General features: G+C 43.0%; 1 protein-coding gene across 3 annotated transcripts in view; it reads left to right on the top strand.

Annotated features, from left to right (window-relative positions):
* Nucleotides 1-22,310, top strand: part of ETV6 (ETS variant transcription factor 6) — a 133,122-nt gene that overhangs the window by 81,567 nt on the left and 29,245 nt on the right. For all 3 annotated transcript variants that reach the window (XM_057426652.1, XM_057426641.1, XM_057426633.1), the window contains one exon: nt 18,648-18,812. In XM_057426652.1, the coding sequence (XP_057282635.1) occupies nt 18,749-18,812 (64 nt within the window). In that variant the 5' untranslated portion in view covers nt 18,648-18,748. The remainder of the gene's footprint in view (nt 1-18,647; nt 18,813-22,310) is intronic.

Below are 22,310 nucleotides of genomic sequence, written 5' to 3'. Positions count from 1 at the left end.
CATTCAGTATCCCTGTGGAAATAACTCAGCTGCTTACATGGGATAGCAGGAAAGTATTTATTATATTTTTAGCAGTCTGTGATGTAATTTAGCAGATGGAAAAAATAAGGAGGAGAGCCAGCTTTCTGCAGACCATCAGTATGTGCTCTGCAGGCTTGAGCTGGAGAACTGGTAAGCTAAACTGAGGCAGTTCAAAGGTTGCTGAACAGATACACACACTACCAAGCTGGAAATACACTCATGAGAAGACCAGTTAAAGTGACTCAGATCAAGAATAAGCTCTTCCACTGACTGTAGTAGGTTTTGGGTTAAACCCCACTAGGTCCTAAGATGTTTGGTTTGGAGATCTGCATAGTGTGCGATGTGTTTGTAAAGTGTGTTTGTCATGCTGGGGAGGTAATACATAAACCTTAACATGTACTTGTACAAGCTAAGTGCGCTACTGAAAGTCCAGGAGAAAGCACGGTCTTGATCATTCAAGCCATGTAATTGGTTTTAATAATTTATAATTCTAATAATACACTAAGAGATCTTCTGTGATATCTTGTGTAAACATAAAGTATTGGGAAATACTGCATTATGCTACAGATTGGCTATTAAATATTTTTAGTGAAGTGAAACAGCTCAAGGCTGCAAAAAATGATCCAACTGGCAACTTAGTAAACTGAGAATTTGCACTGTTTGTAAATATAGATAGTGAAGTACAGAAGTGAAGTCATTAATAGACTTTATCAGTCAGTAAACTTTCTTGTCATTAATTTTTAATATTATAAAAGCAGCTGTCTTTGAAAGAAAATTCTTCTTAGAAGATGTCAACACTACAAATTTTTTACTGTTACTCCAAACTATTCTAAGTTGAAAAAAAAAAAAAAGAGCTTTTAGCAGTGGTTATCAAACTGATTCTCCTAACAGGTATGGAAAATTTGGCTTACCCCAGAACCTGGCTTACCCCAAAACTCAAAGTAGACATTACAAGAAGTACTGTGAAACCACAGCACCAAAAAGTGGTTGCACCTTAAATGCAATAGATTAATGCCAACCTTGAAATATTACACTTTTTTCCTTTTTTATTTTTTCAATGGTTCTGACACTGTACAGTCAAATTAACTTTGTTAAGGACTCACCAGTCTCCTGAGTGCCATAACTATTTCTTTCCCCCCAAATTTACCACCTGTGGAGAGCAAGATGCTGCCTCCTGTAGCAAAAGTTATGATGTTACCCCACCATTTCTGTTTTATTTAGCTTTCATGAGCTGGGATTTGGTAAAATACCAGGAAATTACATCCTTGTAATAGCTCTGCATAGAGATTACAATCTAAGGAAACTCTCTGGACAAAAATACCATATCTCTCCTGTTTGTGTGCATTACCAAATACACTGGGGTCCTGGTTTATGATTGCAACTGAGACACTATAATTATACAGAATAATAATGCCAGGCCTATTGAATTAAATGATGAAGATCATTTGATTTCAATTAGGACAGCACCTCCTGGCCCTTCACATGAACCAGGTCCTCATTGTGTGAGCTGCTGTCATTTTGAAATAACCTGTGTTCTGGCTTTTTGTACAGGCCCACTGGTTTTTAGATACTAGGTATTTTTAAGCTGCTATGAAAAACAAGGCAAGGGCTTGTATGGTTACTGAGAACTTCAAAATGTGTCAAAATCTCAGCATAATCTTTTCCAGAAGAAAAAGCTTGGGATTAGACAGACACCCCCCACCCCCAAGTTAAAAATATGTATTTAAAAAAATCTGAACTAAGAAAAGGGCAGATTTTTACCCCTTTCTTCCCCTGGATGGCAGTTGCCTAAGTGAGAAATCCCACTAAAATCGCTGGAACTGCTTGTGTAAGTTAATGCTCACAAGAATATGGGTTAAGCAATGCAACCCTCTGTGTCTTGTTTGTTATGTCGATGTCATATGTATTTAAATTGATGCACTTTGGTATTCATCTTCCTTTCCACTGTTTATGAGGGTTGCTTTGCAATTTTACATTTATCTCAATTTTGACACTAAAAGTATGAATATCACTTATACTTTGGTTCAGAATTGCTTTTAGCTTGAAGAAATTTCAATTGTTTCTTCTGAACAAATATAATTAGGAGGCTTTCATTGAAAAGCAGAAAGAAAATCCACAGCTATTTTGACTGAATGTAAAAGAAACCTCCACAGAAAAAAACAGAATCCTTTTTGCACTAACAGCAAATATTTCTTTATTTAATGTTGTGCAAATAAGAACACTTACCAAAATGTACAAGAAATAAATCAATAAGTGTATAATAAAATGAATATTAGGATTAACTACAGATAAGGTTTTCCTGAGGCTTCTCTGGCACATGGAGAAATGCCTGAGACCTGATGAAGTGGGGAGAGAAGGAAAAAGAAGAGAAAAAATATATGCAAAGCCACTTGGGTAGAGTTATGCAAATGACCTTATCAGGGCAAGCAAAAGGCTTCTCCATTGTGTCTGCCAATTAGGAAATAGCTGCTATGGACATATTCAACTCCCTCTTCTTGAGGAGATGCAGCTTTAGCCTGTCATGTTGGCAGTCACACCATGACAGGAGATTAAAAATTATCTTCTCTTTTATGTTTTTTTTAAGGGGTTGGCAGAGATGCCAAATGAATCCTGGATGGGGCAAGCACCCTGATGATATCCCAGTACCATTTTTTCAATTTCATATGGATTCTAGCAAACTAAGAGAGCAAAGAAACCACTAGGCTTTGACGGGGATACAGAAATATTCCAGATTTCTTTGGGAGCACTGGTGTCTCTCCATTCTGACTCCCATTCTGAGAAGAGAAAGAAAGAAGTAACACTTCCTGCTGTTCAGCCCAACTCAGCCTGCCTGGTCCAGGTGTGCTGTTCTCTCTTTCTCTTACCTCTAATGATTAAATCCAGTGTCACAGTTGATCAAGCTGAAGGGAAACACAAAAAAGCAGCATCTGATCTTATGCAGTGTTTTCCAAACACCAAAATGTGTAAGGATTCATGAAGTGTTTTGGTAATTAACACGAAAGGAAGACGTTATGTTCAAAATGAGTAACACAAACCTGATATTGTGGGAAACATTTCTCTCCCTTTTGGTGCCTTGCATACTACTCAGCGCTGCAGCTAAATTGTCAACATCACCACTGATTTCCACAGGAGGTGCAGACATACTTTTCAGGATTCAAAGTCACTGTTTTCAAAACTTTGAGCAGGCATTAACTGGTCAGTCATTTAACATTCACCTTGGTGGAATAAGTCCATGGGCAGTATGATATGTTCATAAGGATTTTTCATAGCTAGGGTTTGAGTGTGCCTGAATTGTCTGGAGGCAGCTGGAGGGTACGGTGAGATGAATGGGTTGGCTGAAGTGTTACACTCTGGATTGGGTGCACACCCTGAGGGTGCATCCAGTTTGTTAATGTTGCTTTATTCAAGTCGCTGCTTCCCAGGCTTAAAAGATAACCGTGTGAGTAGCATTACTTAAGCAAGAGGGCAAAGACTGAAAAAACAGTGGGATATTCCTGCATGTTAAAGCAGAGCAGGATGAAAAATAAGAACCCAAACAATTTGTCTTTCTCTCCTTATCCTCATAGTGAGAGAGAGAACATCCCACGTAGAAGTACAGGATTTAGTGGAGGCTGGGAAGAGTTGGCAGAAATGTGTGCACTGGAAATGCCAGGGTGCAGGACTGTGGGACCAGCCAACCCAGCAGGATGCTGCAGATTGAGGTGTTCCTCAGTACCCAACAAAACCCCTGAGCTTTGAATGTCCTTCTTGTTGTATGGAGATGCAGGCTGTGCAAAAAAATCAACTTGGGCGTTCAGAACAGTCAGTGACCTGAACTAGAGAGAGAGAGGAATTTTGATGCAGGGGAGCTGTGCTTCCTCTGTCCCAGTGAGGGTTGGCACTGCATCAGCCTGTGTGAACAATACAGTGTGGAGAGCTGAGTTCATATATGTGTCTTTGGCAAAAACAGGAGAAAAAGAACCGTGTCTCAGGAAATGCTGGTACTTCATGTGCAGCTTTGGGCTAAGTGCTCTGCTGATGTACCCTCTGCCATGAAAATCCCTTCTCTGAACACAAAACTGAAGAGGCAGCAAGATGCTGAGATACACAGAAAGATCTAAGTGGGCATTGTCTTGGACTCTTTGGCTTTATTAATGCTTCAATCCACTCTTGGATCCCTTCTTTGTTGTTATGTTTTCAAAATACTTTTTTCTTCAAAGCTACTTCCTATATGGAGTTTTTAATGCCTCTTACTGAGAACAACCTGTTTCCCAATATCATTTCTTTAGGTTAGCAATTGTTATAATTGCTGCAAGGATGGCATTTAGCAAGGAAGGGGAGGCAGTGAAGCGACACTTGTTCTGCATGCCAGCCCTTCTCTTACACATAGAGACTCACTTCTGGGACAGACGGGGGAAAACCAGAATAACAGTGCTGTGATGGAGTTTTGTTCAGCACACACTGCTCACTCCTTGTTTTCTTTCTGATAACACCAAGGTATTTACGTGCAAACAAAAGACTCCTCTTGCCAAATAAGCCTCCTCCTCCTACCTGATTCCGTCAGCAGAGCCGCAAAAGCATGACTGTGACAGCACTAAATGAATAAGGGTGAGGTTGGGCAGACAAAAGAGATCTCCTCCTCATGCGATGTGCACACCTCGGGTACTGGGGAAAATGGAAATCTAGACAAAATTCAAAGCAAGACGTCAGCAAAACATCTTGTTGAACATTAATCATGGTGGTTTCTTCTGAGAATGAATCTTCAAGTGAAGTAATGTTTCAGGACCTACATTAACAAATTTGATTGGAGCAGGGAAGAGACAATATTGAACAGGACCAACCCAACAGTTGCCCATTCCTGCTGCTTCAGAGGAGGGTGTAAGAAAGAAATGCAACAATTTATTTAAGAGTAAACCAGCCCACAAAGAAGCCTTTACCTGAATTTCCACTGTTTGCTTATCCAGACACCTGAATAACAGGGGTGTAAATCTTTTCTGAAACGGCATCCATGCCCTCAGAAACTCTGCATGGTGTCAAACTGTGTTTTCATGAACATGCAGTATTTGAGTCCATATGCTCTATGTTTATTATCTGTCAGAGTGGTGTGAGACATCTAGAGTCTGCAGATTTTTTCAGGGCTTCATGGGAAAATTTTTGGCACTTTGCATTCCCTAATGTCATTTTGTGTGAAATTGCTGAAGAAGACTTCTCCCCCCACCCCTCAAATTGACAGTGTGCCCATGTCTGCATTTCTGTACCATGCTGTCAGTGCTAAGCCAGTTGACCCCAGTCATGTGAAAAAATCAAAACCATGTTAATAAACAAAGCGTTTTACAGAAGTAGTTTTCCACTGGTAGCTTGTTAAGAAGAAAGGAAAGACCTGGAATGTCAACTTGCTTTGCACTGACAGCGTGTATCTATTAACTTAGTAATTTCTGTAGTGTAAGAATTAGAAAAACAGGCATGAAACAAAAAGTTAGAGCGACTTGAAAAATTAGGTTACAAGGGATCCTTTCTTCAAAACATAGTTCACTATCCTGTCCTTATGTGCATGTCTGCTTCCTACTTTCTTACTTCTCAAATTTGTCTTTCTACTTGCCCCGCTCATACAGGTGCACACTTTGATCCACAGTCTGGAAGGTTTATAATCTGTGCATTCCTGTTGCAGTCTGGATTTGGCTTGTGTGCTGTAGTTACAAAGAAACTTCCCTTCCTCTAACCTAATATCAAACAGAATTTCCAATATTTGCTATTGCTGGTACGGTTGTCAAAAACAGCTTTCATGCGGACTTTATTTGTGACACGGTTAGCTTAACCAAAGAGAGGATATCCAGTCAAGTAGGACAGCAGATACCACAGCAAGTAGCTAAGTTCAGACAAGTCCAGGCGCATGACCAGTAGGTCCATATTGTGGATTTTTAAGAAGATGTTCCGTCTTGTGCAAGTTGGTTGTGAATCAGTCTTCCCAGGAGAGCAGAAACTTGAGATGACTTGGAGGTTATGATACAAAAGAATGAAGCTAAACTGGTTTGGACATTGTAAACCAAGCAAGTCTTGAAGCACTGGAAAAATAGAAGAGAAATTGCTACTTTATAGAGACACCTCTGTTGCTTTCCTAACTTCAACGTGATTGTGTGAGATTTTGTGGACAGAAGTGGTGTGTGAACAGATAACACCTATGAATCTGTATTTCTGCAAAGATATGTAATTTGACAAGTGTCCCTCACAGAGCTGGTTGAACTTTGCCAAAATATGGGGGATTTTAATTAGACAAGTTGATGAAAAAGTGTTCTAACTACATTTTCACAATATCCATTTAGTAAAAAGTATACGAGGATTCCAGTAGTTTCAATTGGTTCCTAGGGAGACCAGCGTTGTATGCACATCATCATGCTGTTCCCTATGATTCTATTCTATGATTCTATGATTCCCTCTCCTGTCTATATTGCTGTGTCCTCCAGGCAGGGACTCCTCTTTATTCACTGTTTTATACTACCTGGCACAACTGCCAGCCATGCCCAAAAGCCATTAGATGTTACTAAATGTTTCTGACAGGGGATATAATTTGATTCTCTTTCACAGTACTTAAAATAAGAAAAATAAGGTTGCTACCCCTCAGCCCTTCAAAGGAGGGGGCACTGTTAGTGGGACTGAGAGGGGTAACTTTCTCACCCTTTCCTGTCGTCACAGCTCCTCAGCTGATCCCATCTCAGCTCTGGGGCTCCCAGCTGCAGCATACAATGCCCCTCTCAAGAGACAGAAATTCCCTTTCCATCAGTCCATCTGCAGTAGTTTGTTGGTGATAGCAGGCACCGCGATGGCTGTCTTTCCTGTAGGAAAGGAAGGGTGGAAAGAAGGACAGCACAAGATAGCTTCACTGACATTGAGGTTACTAGGTGTCTATACTAGCACAATAGGTTTAGAGGATATTAAGAATTGTTAATCTGCGATGGTATCAGTTACCCATTGTTACCAGTATGCAGTTTCTCTCACAGCACCTTTACCTTTGCAAGAAACCTGTAAAGCAGGATGAGACACATCCTCCTTGTGAATTATCTCATCCATTTGTTTTCCTTTTCATGAAGCTTGATCCTCTACTGGAAATGCATAGGTAAATTATTTGCCTGTATTGACATTGCAATAATTTTTCCAGCCCTGGAAGCAAGCCTTTCTCAGTGACATCATCAAGAGTAAACTTAGGTAATACAGCCAGCCTATGCATTTTTCAGTGACATTAGATGTTCTATAACAACACTAGCTGAAGCATTTCCTCCCCTCTCTGTCATCACATCCAGCTGTTATTCCTTTTGCAATTTGCTACCTTTCTGCCAGTTGTGTTGACCTAACTGTTAGTGCAGCTCTTAATCAGCTCACAAAGATGATCTGGCAGAAACCAATGCGCATATATACATAAGTACAGATTACCTCTCTCATCAAGATCACAGAATAGCTCCTCCACCAATTGCACTGGCACATTGAAGGAGCAGGCAGAAGACAGTACGAAGTCAGCATTGCCACTGAACAGCATACTGTCTGAGCTGTGGACTGGTTTGAAGGACAGTACAGTGACTGCAGACATGCCAGCACTGAGACAGAAATCATTATCCCTTTTATTCTAATATACCCAGTTCAGGAGGGGGCATATTTCCCTCAAGCTCAGGACTCCAGCAAGACACTTGTGAAGCTGCAGAAAAGAAACTAAACGTGTGTATTTCTGAGATCCAGGGCTGTCGCAGAGAGGTAGCCATAGCTCACACAACTGTGTATCTGCCCTGCAGTCAGAGGTGAGTCGGTGTCACAGCTGCCCAGAATTTGCTGAAGCCATAGTACCCCAGTCTTCAGCATGAATTAGTCACCATGGTGTCGGGCAGGCTACGCTGAACATGCAGCGTATGTTCCTTGTCCTTGCTGTAGTTGGCACCTCAGGGAGCTAGTTCAGAGAAGCACCCCAGGGATGCCTGCAAGTGCTGCAGCCATGGCTTTGTGCAGCCTGCATAAGGCTTTGAGACACACAGCATTCTATCTCCCATGGATCTTGCCTGTTGTCCCAGTTAAGAAACTTGATTTCTGATTCTTTGGGAAATATTTTCATATGGCCCCAAACAGAAGTAATGCTTAGCTTCATAAGACTTATTATTGCAAAGAAATAATAAGTGGAAGCCAGCTGGGTTTGGGGGCCTAATATGAGAAGTTAGTGGGTGCGCTGACTAGCTTCTGAGCAAGCAGGAGTTAAACCCTGGAGAGGAAGCAATTCTCAAGCTGCAGCAAGGATAATCATGATAATTTATCATCTGATAATCAAAGAGCACACACTTAATTTGTTCTCATTATCAATGTATTTCAAGCACAAGTACTTAAGTACAAGAAGCCTTTCTGTGCACAAGTTGCACTGGAAGTGTAGAGATAAAGGTGCCCATGCAAATGCAATGCAGTTATACTTCTCAACGGGTAATGTGTTTTTGTGGAGTTTGGAGTCCACCTTAGTGGCCTCCTTGTCCCCCTGGATGTAGAAAAGGACCCCCAGCATCAAGTTGTTGTAAACACTTGACCTTTCTCTAGGACATCAGTGTCTTCTTGGAGAAATGACTGACAGTTTTTAAGAGCTGCAGGGATTTAGTTCATTAAGGAGCCATCAAGAAATGAAGCTAAATCAGGAGTTTTTAATCATGTCAGAACTCTGGTTTGCAGCATCTTGGGAGTGGGAAATGTCTGCAGCATGCTAAGAGCAGGTTTTTACCTCCTCTTCTGAAGCCCAAGATGTGTTTTGGAACTGAGTACAGTGTGCAGCCTCCTGAGCTGTAATTTGCACCGTTTCCCCCAGTTATTTAATATTTAATGTCACCTGAAGGCAGGTTTTCGCATAAAGCATAGAACTCATATACTGGTGGATTGAAAAAGACTTTTATAGCTCTTCTGGATGGAGTCTGAAGGAGAATGCCGGCATAAGCAAGAGTCAGAGGTCCAGAAGTGAAATCAGTTACAGTAGATGTATGACATGCTTTTACCACATGCTGGTGGTAAAATTTTCGCTACACTGATTTGCTTAATGGTTACAGGCAAAGTAAGCCATGGCTCCAAAATCTGTGCTGCCAAAATCTGCTGCTTTTACAGTAGCAGCAAAAATGCAGCTGTAGCGTGCAAGGCTTGGAGCCCCAGCACAGAGGAAGCCAACAGATGACATCTTGCTGTCACAGCATAGGCCGTTCTGTAGCGGAGCTGGCCTCACGTTCCCTGGAAACAGCCTGGAAAACATGCTCTTTGTGTACACGCTCTCCCCTCCCCAACTCTCACAATCACAGTTGAGGTAGGAAACAAAGTTCCAGCCAAAATTCCTCAAGGGAAAGGGACCCAACTTCTTCAGGATGTGAGCCTCTGAGAACAAAATCTCCTTGTGAGAAGAAAGCAGCTTCTTAATACAGGAGGATTACAGTGTCTTGTTTTGTTGGTGGTGGTATTTTGTTGGCATGTGAAATGGAGGTTTCAAAACTTTCCACTTGATACAGCTATACAAAAAGTACTCCCTAACCTCTCTTTTCCAGAATGGTAGAATCACCTCTAAGTTTGCAGCCACTGTAAGATGGAGGTGACGTAGCTGGTGACAGGTTAGAGTAATAAACTGCTGAAAGGAACCATTTGATTTTTTTTCAACAGCTGTATTCATTGCTGCTAGCAACTGTTTCTTTGGGTTTTCACATCTTTCTGGAGTGTTGGTTAGGCACATAAAGCTGGAGCTTTGAGTTCCGTCACCAGCATTGCTGCCGCATACTGTAAGCACGGTAATAATCCAAACACCCGTCTTCACTGTACGGCAGTTAGACAGCAGGCAAGAGACTTAAGTAAAACCATATGTAGGTCAAGACTACCAAGATCAATTTATTTTTAATTGCTTACAAATTTTCAACACCCCAGCCAGGGATCAAGGTTATTTTGTGTCAAAGAAACAGCGTGTATTGACAGTTCATTCTAATACAGGTTTGGGGGTTTTACTTTAAAATTACTGTTGCCAGGATGCACCAAGTAAGTGGCACAAAAAGCAGGAAGAAAAGTAGGTGTTAAGGACATAAAGATGCTCTGCGTTTGTCCAGTTGTAAAGAGGAGCAGGGTATAGTTCCTGGATTTGATCCCTCCTGTAATAGATTCAGTGTATGAGCAGATGTCCAATGACTTTGTGCCTCACATCTATAAAACAGATATAACAGTCTAATCTCTCTGCAGTTGAAAGGCACTGTACAGTGTAGATGAGTATTTCTAATATCAGCAGTGGCTGTATCCAGTTCAGGAAGACTGAAAAGAATGTTTGTTAGACCTGAACTTCGACCTGGATTAAGATAAATTGGGTTGAAACAATAAAGAGTTGCTGAGAAGAAAATGAAAGTTCTTACAATCGCCTTGACTTCTGCTTGCAAAACTGCTTGCTTCTCGCAGCATTGTCTTCTGAGCTAGCTAACCCATGCCACTGACGGTGCTCAGCTGGCTTTTGTATAGGATACAGTTTTTGCACATACAAGGGAAAAAGCAACAGAAGACGTTTCTTTCAGCTCCTTTTGGAAAGCAGTGTCTGCTTCATGGAAAACAGCCAGCAATTGGTGGAGAAGGAGTCAGGAGTGGATTAAGACTATAACTGGGAGCAGATCCAAGCCAACATTTCCCCATCCCCCTGCCAGCTGCTTGTTTTGCACAGGCCTCTGGTAGGAATCCTGTGGTCACCTGCCCTCTCTGCCTGTGGGCACAACATGAGCAAATAGAGGGGTCTGGGACCCAAGCAAGTTCTTCACTGAGTGCAGCCACCGCAGTAGTAGCTGACGCTTGCAGTGAGCTGTACAGCAGCACTGTGCTGTCCGCAGCTCACTGACTCACGGTTATGCTCTGGTCTTCTCTGAATGTGGTGCCCAGATGCAAAAACCCAGCCTTCACCCTGCCCTGGAAGCAGAGCTCTTTTCAGGCTTTTAGGGAAGGTTTTGCAGACAACATGAAAGGAAGCTGGAGCTGTTCTGTGCAGTTCTTGAAAGCTGTTGGACATGGCTCATGGAACGAGTGCCTGGAAAACAGGCTGGTCTTTTCATCACCTCTGTGGTTGCTCACTTGTTCAGCTGGTAGCTTTCCCCTTCCAGAACTTCAAACACTGGCCACTTCAGCATGCCTACCAACACCATTTATGTAGACTGGTTTGCCCCATTCTGGGTGAATTCTCTTTTCAGGCCTCCACCTGCCTGTCAGCAGCAGGTAGACTTCTCCAGCATTGTAACATTTTCTGTGACTGATCCCAAAATGAGTCAGTTCACAGGACTACATCCCAAGGTCCACTTTTTCTGTAAGTTAGCTCCAGAGGATGCAGGGGGAAGCACAGAGGCAGTTTTGGTTGATTTTGGTTACAAGAAATGAAGCACAACTGGCCACATTAAATGACTGGGTTGCTTGAGTTTTTATTCTGACATCAAGTCAGAATAGAAACTCTAAGGACTTCAGGAATTGGTCCGCAGTGTTGAGACTTCCCTGACTGTTTCTGGGGTTGGGGTCTTAGACATAGCTAAGTAATTTTGTGTAAGAGAGTTGACTTCATTTACTGACCTGTATCTGCAAAGAAAAGGGTTTGGCTATAGAGTGAGAAAAGATACATTCTTCATGTTGAATTCTGTAGAGTGTGGCCTTTCCTCCCTCCTTCATGCTTACACAGTCTTCACATTTTGTGGGGGTTTTGTAGTGGTGACTTCATCTGCCATCATTTATCAGCAAGCTATCAGCCCAGAGAGCTAATTTAGAGTCCTGCTTGTGCATTTGATCAGCAAATGCAAACCATGTGTAATGTCAGCAGGTCAGGGGAGGTGATGGAACATGGGATTTTCACCTCAGTTCCAGAAAGGGCCATAGTTGCTTCCAGGAAGCAGAGCTTGGCACTGGGTGTGGGGAGTCGAAAAGATTTATTTCCCTGTATGAGAGCACAGAGCTTGATCATTCTAATCGAGCATTTTCCAATCAATATGTTTCTTACGGGCTTTCCAAAGGCTGCATTAGAAAAGCAATTTTATTTATTTTATGGCCCTGAAGCCCTAAGGGATTCGGATGTGTCAACTTTCCATGGTCTCTGTACAGACAGTGAGAAGGGCTGGGTCACAGGAGACTGTGCTAGCAAAGTCAGCATGAAACCCAGCCCAGTGCTGCACTAGGTTTGTCTCTGTAGACATCTACATATGCAGAGGCCCCAGAGCCAACACAGTGCATGGAGCATTACCTGCTCTTGTGCTGTACCTCTAATACCCTGCTCAACAGAGCAGCAGGAGACATGAGCCTATGCCTTTTATTTCAGATATTACTGAAAAAGCTGGTTTGCCCTCTGTTCCCAGCAGTGTAGGAAGCTTCCCAAAGCCTTGTCATTCTGATTACAGGCAGTTTCAGACCTTTCTAAAGAACACGCAAGTCTCAGTGGCATCTCTCTTCCTGCATATCACATGACTCCTCTGTTCCCTATCCACTCATTTTTTTCCTTAACAAGACCTGTAAAGGTGCCTTTTCATCTGCTGCCATCCATTTCTCTTGTACTAGTTTGTACTCACTTCCCAAATAATTTGCTCTGAGGATTAGCCAGGATTAACCTTTTCCATCTTTTCTACCTTTGCTTATCTCTGAACCTTGAAACTATAGAGTTAGGTCTGTGCCGTAGGCTGCGGCAATCCCTGCAGCCCAGCAGCAATGAATGGCCACTGCTTCCCTACTTGGGTCAAGTGGCATTCACTGGAAAGAGCAAGTGGTCAGGAACATCACTGCTCACCAGACTTCTGTCCCCTACTCGTAACAGCAAGTGCATGGACCACCAGCGATACAGAGTTTATCCTGTGGAAGGGATGTATCTTCCACATGTATCATTCCGCTAACCCAAGAAGTATCCCAGAAGTTAGTTATTTAGGCTGTCCATCTGCATGGGAATAGCTAAACACACCACAGCTCTCTGTCACACATTCCCCTCCTCTGAGGAATTAGAAGGGCCTCCTGATAAAGCAGGGTCCTTAAATCTGCTTGTCTTTACCTTCAATTACAGAGGTAGTCTTGAGGAGCTACTGACTACCCTGTGGGTGGGAGCCTGCCAGTGCTGATAGCCATGGGGGATGCACTTGCGGAAAGAGATTGCTGCAGCAACTGCAGCAGAGACAGAGTAGAATTCCTGCCTCAGGAGGACCTAAGCACCCACCTTAGGCTTTAATTTGAACCCCCTTCAGTGTGAATGGCACACAGCTATTGAGCTCAGCGCAGCCCTTCTCGGCGAGCAGCGCATCCTGGTTTGTGCTGTAAGGTTTGAGTGTGGTGTCAGAACAGGGCCCTTGGTCTGCAGCAGCAATCAATACCTCTGAACAGGGAACCAGAGAGCAGCAGAGATGGCACCGTGGGAGTATTGAACTGCAGTCATTTGAAGAAGCTGTGCAGCATTCTTGCACTTTTGAAGCATTACAGTTGTTAACTGGCCAAGCCCCATGACACCTCTTTGCATTTGGGTAGCCTGGCTTTCCAAATGAAGAGAAGGAGGAGGACTCTTACAGTTGTCCTGGCAGAGCTTGGGAGGTTGATTTGAATCTAATCCAATTTTTCCTTCAGACCATGTTGCCTTTATACAGAGCTGAAGAGAAAAAAACAACCTCATGCCCCTGTCCAGCTTGACATTCACCATGATTTGCAGAACCGTATATTGTGCTTTATGGGTAACATGGAAGAATTTTCTTAATAACAGAAAAGAGAGCTTCATTTGCTAAAGAGCTGGTTGGTAGCAGACATTCTTCTCAACTTCTGCAGCATCATTTTCCCACTGAAGGCTACTGTCCTGTAGTCAGCTGGCCTGCCTGATGCTGCCGGTGGTGATGCATCTGTCCCTGGGTGTTTGGAACCAGCTGCTGATTTGCATGTGCTGGCCCCTTTGCCCAACTGTAGTAAGTAGTTTTTGGCGTGGGAATGAGAACAATTCTGTCTGCTCTGCAGAAAGCAGGGATAAATAAGAGGTCTGTCTGTAACCCCCTCTCGCCTCATCATCCTGCCTGCCAGGCAGCCAGGTGTAAGCATAGAGTGCCTGGCCAAAGTGGAAGAAAAAGTTAGATAAAACTTACTGTGAACGCTGTTTCCACCATGCATGCTGTCCTGTGGTTGAGTCCTCATACTGAAACTGAAACAGAACAGCAGCTCTCGGTGGGTACTGTACATTTAGCATTGGATTTGTGTCTTCAGATTGTTCCAAAATGAGTCAAGATGAAAACAGCCTACGGTACATTATACTTCATGTTTTAGATGTATCTGTTACATACACTAAACGTAGCAACTCATACTGTAAAACAAATATTCTGTCTTCCAAAGCAGCGATGCTGAGTATGAGTGCTTCACAAGATTCAAGGTTGGCTACATCTCTTCAAAAATCAAAGTTGTAACCCCACCAGAAGTTTATGGTCAGATGCAAATACCACTGGCTGTGTAGTTTTACGTGCAGAAGATTATACTAGGTGAGCAGAATACTCAGTATTTCCAACCTCAAGTTTCCTGAGGGGTTCACTGTCAAAAAGAGTGAACTCTTCAGAGACCATCAGCTTATCACCTCTTCAACAGAACAATACATTATACTGCATGCATGTGTGCATGTCTACCTGTGTAAGTGCTTGAACAAACCTAAACAAGTTGACTGGCTACTTCAAGGTGTAAATTACCCCATCAGCCCCTCTTCATTGTACTTCTTTTTGCTGGCCATAAATAGGAACAGGGTGGATTGCCTCTGCAATACAGATGGTTATCAGCTTGTGCCCTGCAGCATGAGAATTGATAGCTCTCATCATTTACAAGGTAGATAGCTCAAGAGGTGTTAGAAACAGGATTTCAGTGAGGAAAAAAGCAGCAGACATAGATAATCTATTAAAGACACTAGTGCAGGAGCCTGTTGCATTAGAAAGGTGACCACTAATTTTGCTCTCTGTTTAATGTATATGAAGCTGTCAGATCATAAACATGTCTATAAATCATTGTATTTTACTCTGCTGAAGGTGGTGCTTGGAAGCTCTCAGAAGACAGGCTAGAGAATGGACCTCTCAGAGACAGATAATGGTTTACATGGCTTTGGCTAACCTGCTTTCAGCTGTTAAGTTCAAGAAGTTTTTGCTGGTTATTTTTTGCTAGGCAGGTAGGGAGACCAGGTTGGGAATGCTTGCCAGATTTCATCCAGCAGAGCAGCAGCAGAGATGAGAGCAGAGCCAAGTCTGACTCCCAGGTCACTATTTACCCTATGAAGTCTGTGGTGATGCTAGCTACCAAGAGGGCAGACTGGGAGAAAGGCATCATCCCCCATATCTGATCCACACCTACCAAAGGTAACAAAGCCTTCACACTGATTCCAGCAGTGAGTTCAGCAGGCAAAACTATGTCCTTGTTTTGTAGCACAGCACTAATTTTCCTCACTTTATTCTGCTTGGTAAGTACCTTTGTTAGCTGAAGACAATTCTGTTAGCTTTCACAGAGAATAGAACTGGAGAGATAAAAAGAACCTATTTTCTTCCGCTATGGGCATGACAATAAAAAAGAAGATGGAGAGGGGAAAATAAGAAACAGCATCTAAAAGGAAGAATGTAAGTGGGATTAGTTTTTCTTTCATGGAGAGTACAGGAAAACATTTTCAGGACCTACTGATAGCTATGTGTGCTGTACTATAAAGTCCCTTCAGCTGCAGAGCCAACCCTCTCATGCCCTTGTTTTCACAAGCCCAACTGCTTCTTTTTAAGAAAGGGCAAAGGAGGTGGAATATCAGTTTAGTAAACGCTGTACTGCACACGAAAGAATTACTTTTTGAATGGTAGTTTCCAAAGCACTTTCAACAACACCGGCCTCCACCCCCAGAATAGCCTCCGCCAGTAACCGAATTGGTTAGGCCTCACAAAGCAAGTGGGCATGGAGTGAAGGCAGGCAGCTAAAGAGAGGCTTTGGAAGAAATTTAACTTCACAGGAAAACAGCAGAGCCAGGAGGGAGGGAAATGGGAGAAGAGGTGATCAGGCTAGGGAAAAGCTGTGAACTTACTTTATGGCACTTTGTATCTTCCAAACACAATGTGTTTGTAAGTAAGGCTCTTGTTAGTGACAGCCAAGCTGAACTAGGTGGCCTGCTTGCTGATCCCCAGTAACTAGAAGCCAAATGGTTCTAGGTCATACTACGCTGGGGCTTTTCTCATGAGCTTCAGATGTGCTGCTGAAACCCAGCAGAGACCTGATTTGCAGTGTGAACTTTTAGGTCTGTTCCAGAGTTGCCACGTGGTAGTCCCAGTCACTGCAGCTTATTTGGCTCTTCTGGGTCTAGCGATGATCAATCCAAACCTCTCTTTGGACATATTTTTGTATTAGTTGAACGGAAGGGGAAAATACGCTGTTACCAGCACATGGGAAACATTGATCTGTGTTCGTACAGCAAATGATTTATTACGTTGTTATCTCTAAGGGAATATGCACCTCACGTGAAGTTATCATACAGCTCTGTCCATGTTGGCCTGATTTTCCCAATGATGTTTCGTTTTGTTCCTCATCTTGTGGAGTACATGTCAGAAATCAAGTTAGATTTCCATGTGCTAGTTTTAGGCAGTTTGTCACTTGCATGACATGGCAAGGTGGAAAGAAACCGTGCATGAGCATTTCAAGCACTCCTCAGATAGGCTTGTAAAATCTTTCATGTATTGTGGTCTGGCTGTATCACGTCCGACTTCTTTCTCTTTTAACTGCAGTCAGTATACATGCTGCCCAGCAGTGGCATGGGGTCTGGAGTGTGTTCTCTGCAGGAATAGCCCTGTAGTCGGTGAAAGATGGACCTCATTCTTGCATTTTAGATGGTGGTTTCCATGTATCTGAGCAGGACTACACCTCACCCCACTCCCTATAAAAAGAAAGGTCCTGCAGAAAACTCTGACCCCAATAATCAGACCCTAATTCAGGGGGGGAGAATTTAAGTCCTTCATGAGTAAATAAATAAATGCTACTTCTTGTTCCTGTGTGGCACATAATACAGTGCTTAAGGGGCAGTTGAAAGCCAATGGGAATTCTTGCTGCTGCCATGCAGACGTCTCTTCCTTAGGTCAGCTCTGACCTGTTCTCAGGCTTGATCTCAATTCCTTTTCCGACTGAGATTCAGTTCTGTATACAGCTGTGGTGCTGGGACTTTCCAAAGCTGCCGTCTGGGAATCTGGTATAGCAGCAGAATGCAATTCACTGCCTGTGACCTCTTGCTGAAACAGAAAATAGGGTTGCCTATCTATTAAAGAGGTAAAAACCAAAACAAAACAGTGGTACAACTCTCCCAGGTTTCTTTTAGTGCTTGGTAGGAGGAGGGTAATCAGATCTCAGAGAACGGTGTGCCAGGAAGGAAATTTCTTCCCATGTGCAGCATACAATCAGCCAGGTGCTGCAATATGAGGAAGGAAAGTTCGTCTTCCTCTGAAGTGTAAGGTATTAGCCCCTGCCAGAGGCTGTGTACCAGAGATCTGATCAGATACGGCAAATTTTGTGTTCCTATGCACAGTTTGAAGCTTTGTAGCAAGTCAAACAATGAGTCATCTCATGAGGGGGAAAGGAAAAGAAAGCTTTTATCTCCCAATGGATTGGAGATAATCTCTCTACCTGGGTATAAACAGCTCTTCACCCTGCTGCCTTCTGTCTCCAGGGAGGAAGCTATTTTAGATTTGTCTGGAAAACAGATATTGAATTGTCACACCTCACAGGGTGATCTGCCTGAGCCTAGTAAAGGTAGCAGGCAAAAGGTGTTTGACTTTCGTGGTACCTTGGTTGGGCCCCTGTGAGTAAACACAGTAGACTAGACTGTATATGCTGTAAGAGCTGGCTGGGAGAAATGGAGTGCCAGATTTTCTTTCTTCTCTCTGTGCCCAAACGGAGCATACCTGCTGTTTTACTATAAAATGGAACACCACTGTTCTATGGACAGAGTTACATTGTAGTATTTTATACCTATACAGGAAACACAAGCTAAAGCAGTGCTGAAGATGCCACAGCCTCAGCACTCCTGTTCCTCTCCAGTGTTGGGAATAACACCTGCTAGCACAATAGCGTCTGTAGGAGTGGTGGGCCAGTCTGAATACACCTTTCTCAACCATACCCATACTGATAACCACTTGCATAAGCAGCCCTTCTTTACAGACCCCAGCCACCTAAAAGGACATATAGGCATAGCTCTCTGGCATCTGCTGTGTGAGCTATTATTCTTCATCAATGACTTTACAAGGGGCATGAGGAGAGAGCACACCTCTGTTCTAGGAAAGGATACACACCGAGGATGGATGGGGTCAAGGACTTTGCCTCATGACTGCTCTGCACCTCAGAAGAAGCAGTGGGAAGAAAGTTCCATTTCACAGTGGAAACCTGGAATGGAATAATGTCCTAGAAGCTTTTTTCAGGATGTTGAGGTAGTTCTTGTTTCTCAGTATGTCACAGATAAACCAAGGTGCCTAAACTAATGAAATATTTCACAGTCCAGTGCTTAGAGTATTTCTGCGTGAACATGACATGCCTTTCCTGTACCTTCCCCTGAGACTTTGCAAGTTATGGTGTGGGGAGAAGGGAGGATTCATTGATGTTTGTCTGTATTCCCATGCCTTGTCTCAATTTGGTAACAAAATTGTGATCTCTTCCTGCCATAGGTTTGCAGCCTGTTTACTGGAGCAGGGATGATGTGGCACAGTGGCTCAGGTGGGCAGAGAAGGAGTTTTCCTTGAGGCCAATTGAGAGCAGCACTTTTGAGATGAACGGCAAGGCTCTGCTGCTTCTGACCAAAGAGGACTTTCGATACCGGTCTCCTCATTCAGGTAAGGATTATTTACAGAAGCTGTGATTGAAAAGAGGGAGGAAGCTGCCAAGAAATCTGGAGAGGATCAGAGCAGGAAATGGTCATATTTGTTGGTGTGGACTGGGTGAGGGGAGGGAGGACAGAAACACATTGTAGGGGGCAAGGAGGGAATGAAACCCTGATACACCTGAGTTGTAAGCAAATTTGAATGCAAATTCAAACCTAAATATCGAATCCATTTCTAGTTAAACCGCCCTGTAAAAGTCCCAGAAAGCAACCTTCTCTGGCAGCACTTTTTGACATTTGCTTTTCCCTTTAAAGGCTTATCTTTTCACAGACCCAACTACAGCAGGAAGTTAACCAAATGCTCCAGCCTCTTAAAGAAGCCCATATTAGCATTTTGCCTCACAGTTGGCTTGGCTGATGTGTTGCTAAAAGTGACTGCAAAACTCCTCCCTGGGGAACCTTTCCTCTGTTTCACAGCCCCTGTGGGCTTTACTTTACCTTATTCTCTCATCTTGTGCTGGAGTCCAGCCCAAGGCACAGCACAAACAGGTGTGTGAATCAGTCTGCTTATTGCTCAGATTATGTCTTCATTTATTCACAAAGAAGATGTAGAAATGTGTATATTGCCTGCCTGTATTTATATCCCCTGGGGTCTGTCTGCTCCAGTTTCACAGGCAGAGTAAGCTTCTGCCCTCCTTTGTCAGGGATGTTTAGCTAAATGTGATTTGTGAGCTTTTGTTTTGTGACCCTACAGGGTACTCCTCTTAAACATAAAGGCTCATAAGTCTGTCACCATAGCTGATCAGAGTTTGGACCAAGCAGTGACAGAATTGCTGTGAGGAGGTTCACTAGGTGCTGAAGTACAGCTGGTGCTGCTTGGATCCAGCTGATAAACAAGCCATGGCACTAATTCTGCACCAAGCTGCTTGGCAACTCACTGGAATGCATCCCCCCAACCATCGTCCTGCAGAATCTGCCTCACAAACTGTGGCCTATGTTTAGTGTATATAAAGTTTTATATGCATGTACTTTGAATCCAGGACTAATTTTGTATGGAAGGAAATGCCAAACATTAATGTTTATTGACAGTGTAATGCAGTAGTGAAAACTGATGCCTAGAAGCTTTGAATTGTTTCATTAGAAAATTAGCCCTGCTAAAGGCAAAAGAAGCATTGGAAGTAGGGATGTGGACAAGGATTGTAGAGGACACTTTTATGTATCTTGTCTGCAGCTCCCCTTATCATCCCAGTGCCTTGCTGCCTGCAAGTTATGCCCCTGCTCTTCCCCTTGTATGCTGTGAGGGCACTTGAAATTAGTAGGATCAAAATGTTTGTAGGCTGGAAATAGAGCGTTCCCAAAGAATAACCTTTGGCTTGCAAAGCCTCCCTTTATGCAGAAGGTTAAGCTCTTAGTTTTCTACATTTGGAATGAAATAACCAAACTAAAGACTTCCTCCTTTGCTTTTTCTCTCCTTCTTCTCTCCAGGTATTTCCCACCGATAATAAACCTTTTTGAGGACATCTGAGTCATTCTTTAAAAATCTAGATGACTGTAGATAAAGGGACATTACCTCTGTATCTCCCAGATTATTAACTCTTATGTGAAATTTAAGAACTATGAAGTAATGTTTGCCATAGAGGCATTAAGTTTTTCAAGATTGTAGCTGCATAAAAGCTGTACCCTTGTCCCTCATGGCTAAACCAGGAGAACCGCATCTGCTCCCCAGAGCGGTCCTAGCAATAAAGTGGGCTCACAGCCCCACAGCTATTATCCTGTTTAGGGCTGGCCCGGGAAAGGAGGCAGCAGAGGAAGGAGAGTGAGAAATGCTTTTCACCTTCTTAACTAGCATTACTGCATCTGGCTGGTGCAGAGACATAACTGTTTTGTTAGGTAAAAAAAATAAAGATAGCCAGGTTTATGGATGTTTTCACAAGTCTGTCAGGCCGAATCAAAAGAGGTACAAATTTGCTACCTTGTTGCTTGGAGTGTTACAGCACTAGTTATGATTTTATGCCACTGTTGCATTCAAGGATGCAAATTATGTGGTAAAATCACTTTTTAGCCTTTCATGAACCAAACATGGAAAAGGTAGCTAGGTTCTCGAGGCTTTGTTTTTAAGTAGATTTTCAGGTATTGCAATCACCTTTTAAAAATGCCCTAAAGTCACTGCTGAGACAGTAAAAGCAGCCAAGATGCTAAAAATAAAGGAAGCTGAATCATGGAAAGCAGGATGGCTTTAACTGTTCAATGCTATTCACTGAACTTTCCCACAAATAGAGCACTGGGAGTTCATAGAGACAAGGGGCGAACGGCACACAGCTTTACAATTTCACAGAAACAGCTACTGAAAAAAAGAGCCCTACACTCGAGAAAACCCTCCCAGAGAATCCAAGGTTTCCCAAGCGAAACTTCACAAAGTTCTTGTTCAAGTTGTATGCTACTGCTGCAACCTGTTCCTGTGTAACGTGAGCAGGGACAAAGAGAGCAAGCAGAATTAAAAGCTGAGACTTCTAGCCCTTTGTTGTACATTTTCACTTTGAAATGTGCAACCAGTTGCATCAGACAAAACGTAGAAGTACCTAGGGTGTTACGCAGATGATGTTGGAAGGACATCAGTACAAGATGTGATACTTAAAAAGACAGAAAACAAGCAGTTCGTCCAGTTCGTCAGTTCACACAAGGTGCAGTTCCATTCACTGCAGGCATTTCCATGGAAGAGTGATACAGTAGCAACTCACAGACTGTATTCGCCTATGCAGAGCAGCAAGTCCACTGCCTTTTGTTCCTTAGTCTGCCTTATATCCTTGGTCTAATAGTGCCTCTTGAAGTGAGCTCCATACAGATTCTAGAAGCTAGAAGTAACTACCTTTGGGATCATCTGGGCTTTTCAGAAGTCCAAACCATGACACCAGGAGTGACATAGAGAAGTTCCTGAGACAGCTATGGCACTCAAGTATCTCCAGGAGTTGTCACCAGAGCAAAGGTGCTCAGGATAAGTAAATCTCACCATTCTCTTAAGTCTTTGAGTCCATCCCAAAGTAACTTCTCCAAGTGAGAGTTCTTCCTGTGGATTTCCTAGAATGGAATATCTTAGTAGCACACTGCCTGTGGCCTTGAGGCTTTACAACATCTTCTGTATCCTCCCCCCATAAAGTGTAAATTGCTCAGTAATTAACTAAAAGGACCATCTTTGCTCCCAGAAACTCACTGCATAAGTCATGGGCTCTAAGAATTCTGTGTCCTAAGGTGTCTGTCTAAAAAACTGAGGCTGTGAGGAGGTGGGACACTGAACTAACCACTGTTTGTAAAGGTTTGGAGCTCTGGGATGGGCAGTCATGTAGCCTGAAAAAGACTCTTCTTTGGGGTAATAAAAGCTGTGTCTTGTCATTCTCTCATTTTTCCACAGTCACACACAGAGGCATGATGTGCAGCTTTGCTTTTTTTTCCTTTCAGGGAAGAACCTTGCAAATCAGTGAAGTGTAGGATTTTACTGCAAGCGTTTTGGGGTCTG

This window comes from Pezoporus wallicus, unplaced genomic scaffold, assembly GCF_028554395.1.
Source record: "Pezoporus wallicus isolate ANWC-B61680 ecotype Strahan unplaced genomic scaffold, APGP_CSIRO_Pwel_v1 scaffold_3294, whole genome shotgun sequence".
Classification (NCBI taxonomy): Eukaryota; Metazoa; Chordata; class Aves; order Psittaciformes; family Psittacidae; genus Pezoporus; species Pezoporus wallicus.
The sequence above is the reverse complement of the archived record's forward strand: the minus strand, read 5'-3'. Positions and strand labels throughout refer to the sequence as shown.